Source organism: Anoplopoma fimbria, chromosome 8 (assembly GCF_027596085.1).
Source record: "Anoplopoma fimbria isolate UVic2021 breed Golden Eagle Sablefish chromosome 8, Afim_UVic_2022, whole genome shotgun sequence".
Lineage (NCBI taxonomy): Eukaryota > Metazoa > Chordata > Actinopteri > Perciformes > Anoplopomatidae > Anoplopoma > Anoplopoma fimbria.
In genome coordinates, this window is record NC_072456.1 from 13,587,718 (window position 1) to 13,599,118 (window position 11,401).

The 11,401-nt window shown below is 40.5% G+C and overlaps 1 protein-coding gene and 1 long non-coding RNA gene across 2 annotated transcripts in view; both read right to left on the reverse strand.

Annotated features, from left to right (window-relative positions):
• Positions 1–3,738, reverse strand: part of LOC129094704 (E3 ubiquitin-protein ligase RNF213-like) — a 7,723-nt gene extending 3,985 nt beyond the window's left edge. The window contains exons 1-3 of the mRNA XM_054602964.1: positions 3,691–3,738; positions 3,034–3,582; positions 1,295–1,858 (exon numbers count right to left, since the gene is read on the reverse strand). Of these exons, the coding sequence (XP_054458939.1) occupies positions 1,295–1,858; positions 3,034–3,582; positions 3,691–3,738 (1,161 nt within the window). The remainder of the gene's footprint in view (positions 1–1,294; positions 1,859–3,033; positions 3,583–3,690) is intronic.
• A 3,629-nt stretch (positions 3,739–7,367) lies between these two features.
• LOC129094072 (uncharacterized) lies at positions 7,368–10,447 on the reverse strand. Its single transcript, XR_008531358.1, has 3 exons — positions 10,356–10,447; positions 9,767–9,885; positions 7,368–7,441 (listed from the first exon to the last, which is right to left on the reverse strand). It is a non-coding gene; the product is annotated as an uncharacterized LOC129094072 (long non-coding RNA).
• Positions 10,448–11,401: the final 954 nt, after the last annotated feature.

The following is an 11,401-nucleotide window of genomic DNA, read 5'->3' on the forward strand; positions in this document are numbered from 1 at the left end:
CACATGCATTTCCACTGCAGTTCCACAGCAGGGGTTCACCAGCTTAGCGGAGCCACACCAGGGCCTCCATAGAGCCAAAGGGGCATCTTGTGCGTAACTGACTGGCTCAACACGTGTGTGGCTGTATTGGTGACTATAAAGAAAACACTGGTATTAAAAGCCTCTTTGTTTATGTCTCAGTAAAGTGTCTTATCTTTATTGTTCATACTTTAAGGTGATGGCCTTATTAGGGCCCGAGCACCGACATCGTCGGGCTGCGAAGGCCCTATTGAAACTGTAATGTTTTTTCTTATTATTATTATTATTCAGCCAAATTAATTGCCTTTTTGAGGGCTTTATCATACTCAAAGTCTCACCAAATCTGACATGCATATCAGGACTGGTGAGAATTTTGATATTTTATGGGTCCCGGGCTCAGGCATGAATGTCCGCTTGACTTAGAATTTTACACACACATGCAACTCAATGAGCTCTACAAAAAATCCTCTTGGAACCCTAAGCTCCGCCTTCCAAAAGTTATCGCCATTTTGAATTTTTTGAAAAACACATTTTTGCAAACTCCTCCAGAGCGCTCTGTACGATTGCCACCAAATTTCATATGGATCCTTAACTGATCAATCTCATCAAAAGTTATAAAAAGCTTGTTGATATCTCGTTACATTTAGAAGGTATGGACCAATGAACTTGATGGGCGTGGCTTCCTACATCAATACAAATAACGTAAATACCATTTGACCTATAACCACGGAATTTGCAGCGTATGTCCACACAGCATCCTGTTACATACCATGACATTTTCATTCCATTCTACCACTAGGGGGCGATACAGTAAATGGTAAATTGTCTGCATTTTGGGTTGTTTTGAGGCGTCCTTTAACTGTAGCTGTTTCTTTTGTATTTGGGCAGCTGAAATGTTGCAAGGAAGTAAGTCACAGTGAGTTAGTATTATAAAAAAGCTGCATGCGACAGGGTCTTACTGTGATCATCAATGTAAACAAGGTATTTTCTGACCATGCAGAGGCTCTCAAAGGTTTATATTCAGTGGCCACTTCATTAGGCACAGCAGTACAGCCTAATGCAACCGAATACAAAAGCTATATTCTACCTTGACAAAAACTATGATGTTCAGTTTTTTAAATTCAACTATAAGTTTATGACTGAGATTGCTGCTGCTGGTGGTGTTATTCTAGATTGCAAAATATTAAAAGGCATTTTTTCCATTTGTTATAAGCCAAAGATTCAGGGTTTGAGTCAGTTAGAGGGTTAAAACTCTATGTGTTTGACTGATAACTACCTTAGTGTTTCGGGCACTTTCCTTCTTTACTGAAGATTCAGAGACGGACTGCTTTGCCAGCCTATCACATTCTTGAGGTGTTTGCTCAGAGGATTCAAGTGCAGTGGAGCCGGTTTCTCTAGTCAATGCTTGCGATGACACAGAGTTGGAAAACAGCCCAGAATTAATGGATTTTTGTTGATCAGCAGGTATTTGCACTGCATCAAGTCTGCCCTCTGTACTAATGTCTGGTGTGGCCGCTGTTTGTTGCTCATTCAGCTTATCACTGGCAGGTGTAGAGGAGGGTGGTGTCGTGTAATCAGACAGGTTTGATCCAGGTGCCACCTCACTGCATGGTTGAAAATCACTTTCAGGAGCTGTAGCAGAAGGCCTCTCATCCTCCTTACAGGTCTCTGCAACTTCTGTCTTCCTGGTAGTGACTGTTTCGCCAGCTGAGAGTGTCTGGTTGTGGGACGAGTGCTTGGCTCGTTTTTCCCCTGCGGCGGTGCTGGCAGTGTTATCTGATGGGTCCTGTGGTGTAGCGCCATCTCTGCCTGCCTCTTGGTCATCACTAGCCGGCTGCCCCTGAGAAGAGTCAAAAAAGTTAGCTTTTTTAGCCCATTTCAATTATGCCATACCGCGCTAAGCTATGAACACATGCATTTCCACTGCAGTTCCACAGCAGGGGTTCACCAGCTGTAGCGGAGCCACACCAGGGCCTCCATAGAGCCAAAGGGGCATCTTGTGCGTAACTGACTGGCTCAACACATGTGTGGCTGTATTGGAGACTATAAAGAAAACACTGGTATTAAAAGCCTCTTTGTTTATGTCTCAGTAAAGTGTCTTATCTTTATTGTTCATACTTTAAGGTGATGGCCTTATTAGGGCCCGAGCACAGACATCGTCGGGCTGCGAAGGCCCTATTGAAACTGTAATGTTTTTTCTTATTATTATTATTCTTCAGCCAAATTAATTGCCTTTTTGAGGGCTTTATCATACTCAAAGTCTCACCAAATCTGACATGCATATCAGGACTGGTGAAAATTTTGATATTTTATGGGTCCCGGGCTCAGGCATGAATGTCCGCTTGACTTAAAATTTTACACACACATGCAACTCAATGAGCTCTACAAAAAATCCTCTTGGAACCCTAAGCTCCGCCTACCAAAATTTTCTGCCATTTTGAATTTTTTGAAAAACACATTTTTGCAAACTCCTCCAGAACGCTCTGTACGATTGCCACCAAATTTCATATGGATCCTTAACTGATCAATCTCATCAAAAGTTATAAAAAGCTTGTTGATATCTTGTTACATTTAGAAGATATGGACCAATGAACTTGATGGGGCGTGGCTTCCTACATCAATACAAATAACGTAAATACCATTTGACCTATAACCACGGAATTTGCAGCGTATGTCCACACAGCATCCTGTTACATACCATGACATTTTCATTCCATTCTACCACTAGGGGCGATACAGTAAATGGTAAATTGTCTGCATTTTGCGTTGTTTTGAGGCGTCCTTTAACTGTAGCTGTTTCTTTTGTATTTGGGCAGCTGAAATGTTGCAAGGAAGTAAGTCACAGTGAGTTAGTATTATAAAAAAGCTGCATGCGACAGGGTCTTACTGTGATCATCAATGTAAACAAGGTATTTTCTGACCATGCAGAGGCTCTCAAAGGTTTATATTCAGTGGCCACTTCATTAGGTACAGCAGTACAGCCTAATGCAACCGAATACAAAAGCTATATTCTACCTTGACAAAAACTATGATGTTTTCAGAGACGGACTGCTTTGCCAGCCTATCACATTCTTGAGGTGTTTTCTCAGAGGATTCAAGTGCAGTGGAGCCGGTTTCTCTAGTCAATGCTTGCGATGACACAGAGTTGGAAAACAGCCCAGAATTAATGGATTTTTGTTGATCAGCAGGTATTTGCACTGCATCAAGTCTGCCCTCTGTACTAATGTCTGGTGTGGCCGCTGTTTGTTGCTCAGTCAGCTTATCACTGGCAGGTGTAGAGGAGGGTGGTGTCGTGTAATCAGACAGGTTTGATCCAGGTGCCACCACACTGCATGGTTGAAAATCACTTTCAGGAGCTGTAGCAGAAGGCCTCTCATCCTCCTTACAGGTCTCTGCAACTTCTGTCTTCCTGGTAGTGACTGTTTCGCCAGCTGAGAGTGTCTGGTTGTGGGACGAGTGCTTGGCTCGTTTTTCCCCTGCGGCGGTGCTGGCAGTGTTATCTGATGGGTCCTGTGGTGTAGCGCCATCTCTGCCTGCCTCTTGGTCATCACTAGCCGGCTGCCCCTGAGAAGAGTCAAAAAAGTTAGCTTTTTTAGCCCATTTCAATTATGCCATACCGCGCTAAGCTATGAACACATGCATTTCCACTGCAGTTCCACAGCAGGGGTTCACCAGCTGTAGCGGAGCCACACCAGGGCCTCCATAGAGCCAAAGGGGCATCTTGTGCGTAACTGACTGGCTCAACACATGTGTGGCTGTATTGGAGACTATAAAGAAAACACTGGTATTAAAAGCCTCTTTGTTTATGTCTCAGTAAAGTGTCTTATCTTTATTGTTCATACTTTAAGGTGATGGCCTTATTAGGGCCCGAGCACCGACATCGTCGGGCTGCGAAGGCCCTATTGAAACTGTAATGTTTTTTCTTATTATTATTATTATTCTTCAGCCAAATTAATTGCCTTTTTGAGGGCTTTATCATACTCAAAGTCTCACCAAATCTGACATGCATATCAGGACTGGTGAAAATTTTGATATTTTATGGGTCCGGGCTCAGGCATGAATGTCCGCTTGACTTAAAATTTTACACACACATGCAACTCAATGAGCTCTACAAAAAATCCTCTTGGAACCCTAAGCTCCGCCTACCAAAATGTTCTGCCATTTTGAATTTTTTGAAAAACACATTTTTGCAAACTCCTCCAGAACGCTCTGTACGATTGCCACCAAATTTCATATGGATCCTTAACTGATCAATCTCATCAAAAGTTATAAAAAGCTTGTTGATATCTTGTTACATTTAGAAGATATGGACCAATGAACTTGATGGGGCGTGGCTTCCTACATCAATACAAATAACGTAAATACCATTTGACCTATAACCACGGAATTTGCAGCGTATGTCCACACAGCATCCTGTTACATACCATGACATTTTCATTCCATTCTACCACTAGGGGCGATACAGTAAATGGTAAATTGTCTGCATTTTGCGTTGTTTTGAGGCGTCCTTTAACTGTAGCTGTTTCTTTTGTATTTGGGCAGCTGAAATGTTGCAAGGAAGTAAGTCACAGTGAGTTAGTATTATAAAAAAGCTGCATGCGACAGGGTCTTACTGTGATCATCAATGTAAACAAGGTATTTTCTGACCATGCAGAGGCTCTCAAAGGTTTATATTCAGTGGCCACTTCATTAGGTACAGCAGTACAGCCTAATGCAACCGAATACAAAAGCTATATTCTACCTTGACAAAAACTATGATGTTCAGTTTTTTTAAATTCAACTATAAGTTTATGACTGAGATTGCTGCTGCTGGTGGTGTTATTCTAGATTGCAAAATATTAAAAGGCATTTTTTCCATTTGTTATAAGCCAAAGATTCAGGGTTTGAGTCAGTTAGAGGGTTAAAACTCTATGTGTTTGACTGATAACTACCTTAGTGTTTCGGGCACTTTCCTTCTTTACTGAAGATTCAGAGACGGACTGCTTTGCCAGCCTATCACATTCTTGAGGTGTTTGCTCAGAGGATTCAAGTGCAGTGGAGCCGGTTTCTCTAGTCAATGCTTGCGATGACACAGAGTTGGAAAACAGCCCAGAATTAATGGATTTTTGTTGATCAGCAGGTATTTGCACTGCATCAAGTCTGCCCTCTGTACTAATGTCTGGTGTGGCTGCTGTTTGTTGTTTTGTCAGCTTATCACTGGCAGGTGTAGAGGAGGGTGGTGTCGTGTAATCAGACAGGTTTGATCCAGGTGCCACCTCACTGCATGGTTGAAAATCACTTTCAGGAGCTGTAGCAGAAGGCCTCTCATCCTCCTTACAGGTCTCTGCAACTTCTGTCTTCCTGGTAGTGACTGTTTCGCCAGCTGAGAGTGTCTGGTTGTGGGACGAGTGCTTGGCTCGTTTTCCCCTGCGGCGGTGCTGGCAGTGTTATCTGATGGGTCCTGTGGTGTAGCGCCATCTCTGCCTGCCTCTTGGTCATCACTAGCCGGCTGCCCCTGAGAAGAGTCAAAAAGGTTAGCTTTTTTAGCCCATTTCAATTATGCCATACCGGGCTAAGCTATGAACACATGCATTTCCACTGCAGTTCCACAGCAGGGGTTCACCAGCTGTAGCGGAGCCACACCAGGGCCTCCATAGAGCCAAAGGGGCATCTTGTGCGTAACTGACTGGCTCAACACATGTGTGGCTGTATTGGAGACTATAAAGAAAACACTGGTATTAAAAGCCTCTTTGTTTATGTCTCAGTAAAGTTTCTTATCTTTATTGTTCATACTTTAAGGTGATGGCCTTATTAGGGCCCGAGCACAGACATCGTCGGGCTGCGAAGGCCCTATTGAAACTGTAATGTTTTTTCTTATTATTATTATTCTTCAGCCAAATTAATTGCCTTTTTGAGGGCTTTATCATACTCAAAGTCTCACCAAATCTGACATGCATATCAGGACTGGTGAAAATTTTGATATTTTATGGGTCCAAGGCTCAGGCATGAATGTCCGCTTGACTTAAAATTTTACACACACATGCAACTCAATGAGCTCTACAAAAAATCCTCTTGGAACCCTAAGCTCCGCCTACCAAAATGTTCTGCCATTTTGAATTTTTTGAAAAACACATTTTTGCAAACTCCTCCAGAACGCTCTGTACGATTGCCACCAAATTTCATATGGATCCTTAACTGATCAATCTCATCAAAAGTTATAAAAAGCTTGTTGATATCTTGTTACATTTAGAAGATATGGACCAATGAACTTGATGGGGCGTGGCTTCCTACATCAATACAAATAACGTAAATACCATTTGACCTATAACCACGGAATTTGCAGCGTATGTCCACACAGCATCCTGTTACATACCATGACATTTTCATTCCATTCTACCACTAGGGGGCGATACAGTAAATGGTAAATTGTCTGCATTTTGCGTTGTTTTGAGGCGTCCTTTAACTGTAGCTGTTTCTTTTGTATTTGGGCAGCTGAAATGTTGCAAGGAAGTAAGTCACAGTGAGTTAGTATTATAAAAAAGCTGCATGCGACAGGGTCTTACTGTGATCATCAATGTAAACAAGGTATTTTCTGACCATGCAGAGGCTCTCAAAGGTTTATATTCAGTGGCCACTTCATTAGGTACAGCAGTACAGCCTAATGCAACCGAATACAAAAGCTATATTCTACCTTGACAAAAACTATGATGTTCAGTTTTTTTAAATTCAACTATAAGTTTATGACTGAGATTGCTGCTGCTGGTGGTGTTATTCTAGATTGCAAAATATTAAAAGGCATTTTTTCCATTTTTTATAAGCCAAAGATTCAGGGTTTGAGTCAGTTAGAGGGTTAAAACTCTATGTGTTTGACTGATAACTACCTTAGTGTTTCGGGCACTTTCCTTCTTTACTGAAGATTCAGAGACGGACTGCTTTGCCAGCCTATCACATTCTTGAGGTGTTTGCTCAGAGGATTCAAGTGCAGTGGAGCCGGTTTCTCTAGTCAATGCTTGCGATGACACAGAGTTGGAAAACAGCCCAGAATTAATGGATTTTTGTTGATCAGCAGGTATTTGCACTGCATCAAGTCTGCCCTCTGTACTAATGTCTGGTGTGGCTGCTGTTTGTTGTTTTTCAGCTTATCACTGGCAGGTGTAGAGGAGGGTGGTGTCGTGTAATCAGACAGGTTTGATCCAGGTGCCACCTCACTGCATGGTTGAAAATCACTTTCAGGAGCTGTAGCAGAAGGCCTCTCATTCTCCTTACAGGTCTCTGCAACTTCTGTCTTCCTGGTAGTGACTGTTTCGCCAGCTGAGAGTGTCTGGTTGTGGGACGAGTGCTTGGCTCGTTTTTCCCCTGCGGCGGTGCTGGCAGTGTTATCTGATGGGTCCTGTGGTGTAGCGCCATCTCTGCCTGCCTCTTGGTCATCACTAGCCGGCTGCCCCTGAGAAGAGTCAAAAAGTTAGCTTTTTTAGCCCATTTCAATTATGCCATACCGCGCTAAGCTATGAACACATGCATTTCCACTGCAGTTCCACAGCAGGGGTTCACCAGCTGTAGCGGAGCCACACCAGGGCCTCCATAGAGCCAAAGGGGCATCTTGTGCGTAACTGACTGGCTCAACACGTGTGTGGCTGTATTGGAGACTATAAAGAAAACACTGGTATTAAAAGCCTCTTTGTTGATGTCTCAGTAAAGTGTCTTTATTGTTCATACTTTAAGGTGATGGCCTTATTAGGGCCCGAGCACCGACATCGTCGGGCTGCGAATGCCCTATTGAAACTGTAATGTTTTTTCTTATTATTATTATTCTTCAGCCAAATTAATTGCCTTTTTGAGGGCTTTATCATACTCAAAGTCTCACCAAATCTGACATGCATATCAGGACTGGTGAGAATTTTGATATTTTATGGGTCCAAGGCTCAGGCATGAATGTCCGCTTGACTTAAAATTTTACACACACATGCAACTCAATGAGCTCTACAAAAAATCCTCTTGGAACCCTAAGCTCCGCCTACCAAAATTTATCGCCATTTTGAATTTTTTGAAAAACACATTTTTGCAAACTCCTCCAGAACGCTCTGTACGATTGCCACCAAATTTCATATGGATCCTTAACTGATCAATCTCATCAAAAGTTATAAAAAGCTTGTTGATATCTTGTTACATTTAGAAGGTATGGACCAATGAACTTGATGGGGCGTGGCTTCCTACATCAATACACATAACGTAAATGGCATTTGACCTATAACCACCGAATTTGCAGCGTATGTCCACACAGCATCCTGTTACATACCATGACATTTTCATTCCATTCTACAACTAGGGGGCGATACAGTAAATGGTCAATTTTCTGCATTTTGCGTTGTTTTGAGGCGTTGTGCTTTAACAAATTCCTCCTACAGAATTTATGCAATCGACTTCAAATTTGGTCAGGATGATCTTAAGACCTTTATGATCAAAAGTTATCAAAATGGTGAGTTTTCAAGGACCTTGACGTGACGTGGCAACAATTTTGTGGCAACTTCGTGCCGGTCGCCATGAAAGAGGAAGTTGTTGTAACTCCAAGGTACATTGTCCAATCAGGCCAAAATACTTATGCATGATGCTGGTTTATAAATTTGGTCAGTACAATCTAAAGACCTTTGTGATTAAAAGTTATCAAAATCTGTTCGTTTAATGGAATGGCATAGCCGTGGCGGGGCGGCCATTTTAGGTGATTCTCCATTAAATTAGCTGATGTAACTACACTGGACTTGCTTGAATCTGCCCCAAACTTTACATGCTTGATATAAGGTATGGTCTGAGGATGTCAACAAGCCTATTTTCAGTTTCCGTCAAAGCGCCACCTTCTGCCGAAAGGAAAACAGCATTATGTGACCAACAGCATCTGATTTACATGACATTTACATGATGTGGTCTACACTTGATATAGAACAGTATTATGCTTGTTTGTGTGTGTTATCTAGCACCACATAGTGAATACAGGTAGTGTTGGAAGTGATTTCCAGCATCACACAGCCATGGCCGGAAAAATCCGATGATAGCAGACATACACAGCCGCGTCGGCCCAGAATTAATGGATTTTTGTTGATTGTTAGCTTAACACCCTGGTATTGCTGACTTTAATGATGCCATACTGTGCTAAACTATGAACACATGCATTTCCAGTGAAACTGTAAACCTCTTTGTTCATCTCTCAGTAATCTTTACTTCATTGTTGTTTATACTTTCAGGTGACTAATTACTTTTACCTTTTATTGCTGACAAAAAATGACTTCAGCTGGTGCTGCTTCACATTAAAAGCCTACAAACATGAAGTTGTTGGCAATGCAAAGTATTTGTCGCAGATCTAAACAGATGTTCATTTAACTGTAGCTGTGTTTTTTGCATTTGGATTAATGAAGTTTATGAATGAGATTGTTGCTGCTGCTGGTGTTGTTATACTAGATTACATTATATTGAAAGGCATTTTTCATGGGATTATAAACACATTGCTGCCACAGCAGAAATTTGTTTCGTTTTTTATGAGCTTGTTTACAACTCTTGATAATGTTGGTGTAATGTAGCCCAACAGTTTGAGAAAGAGGAAGTAAAGGTTACTTCTGACTTAGAAAAAGCAGAGTATGGATCTTTTTTTCCTTTTTGATTTCTTTCTTTTTTAATTTGTTAAATTATTTTAAAAAGTTGGTTAAATTCATGGATTTATACATTTACAATGATCATAAAAATCACAGCAATACAATAACTGTTTTATTGGCCTGTTCACCTTTATCTGGGCAGTGTTTGCTTGTTCTTCTTTAACCTCTTTTGGAACCTGGTCAGGATCCTCCTTTTGGTTCTTCTCCTCAGCAGTGTCTGAGGGTTGATGTGCTGATGAGGCCACATCTGGGTAACAATCAATGTTAGGTGACATATAAGTTACATATTAACTTTGGTAAGCTATTTCTAAGTTTTATGGAAACCGTACAATAAATTACATATTTCCACTTTAAGCCAAACCAAAGTGGACTTTAATAAAGTCTTTCTACTAAGAAAAACATTACACTTTGTTGCAGAAGACTATTGGGTGTAACGACCCAATTTTTATTTCTCATTCTGGTTGAGTCAAACTGCAGCATAGTTTTGTGGTTTCACAAGGGAAAGCTTTTTATTACTCAGTCAAGCTTAAGAAAACTGATTGTGTGACATCAGTATAAGTAGTGATTTAACATTGATAGTTTATTGGTTATCGAATAAAAATCAGAAGATGGATATGTGGATGCCATAAAAATGATTAAATTAACGATCTTGCTTGAATTTCTATTTCATCAAGTAACCACAAGTTATTAGTAAACACTGTATTCTGCGAAACTTACCTTTGGTCCTATTTTGAGTCAAGACAAATAATTTGTAGCCACAATGAGGACAGAACTTAAATGACCTTTCCACTTCATTTCCACAGTCAGGGCAAAACATGATTTACCTGTTCAAAAAGACAATAGAAAGTTGTTGAGCATTAGAAGCAGAATTCATGCATCTTCCAGAAAAGTCTATACCCACTGTTTTAAATTATTTCCATGAATAAAAGTAAATTACAGTATGTAATGTATGGAAACCAATGTAACAGGCTGTTACACCTTAAAGGTAGATTAATATAAAGTATAAAATACCATATACAAAACCACATTGGATTTAGGTCTTTTTGTGTGTAGTGGTAACACACAGATTTTCTCTCACTTCCTTCTTCCGCTATGTCTGTCTTTTGTCATTCAACTAGAGCACTAGATGATCTAAGAAAGCTTCTTAAAATTAAATAGTAAGCAAACAGTTGAGCCTAATTCTTTAATGAACAATAAAGAATACTTATTATAGCACAGTAGGTAATATAAAGTGAAAGTATAAAAAATAGCTGTCAGTATAACTAACCTCAGAGTTATTATTACAAACACAGAACTTCAATATTGTAGTCCTCGTAACTTCATGGATTATTCTTAGGTCAGTACAATGGATGAACTTATTCAGATAACCTACCTTGATGCTCTTCTTCCATACATGGTTGAATCTGAAATTCTGGTCCGATAACTGACGTTATATAGAGCTCATGCATTTGCTTTCACTTTTGATTTACAGTAAGAGGTGTGGCTGCTTTGGCTTTTTCTGTCACACTCATTTATCAAAATAATCACAACTTTGTGAGAATTCAAAGTGACACTTTTAAATTGCTTGTCTTCTCCAACTACAATAGATATTTCTTTATCCTCATATATGACACAAAGAAACAGCAAATCTTTAGATTTGAGAAGCTGGACATAGGGAAGAGTTATAGGTCTCCATTCCTAAAACTATTAATTGATTATCAAAATAATTGCTGATTTATTTTCCTTGATCAACTATTAGTTGTAGCCCTGAATGTCACTAATAC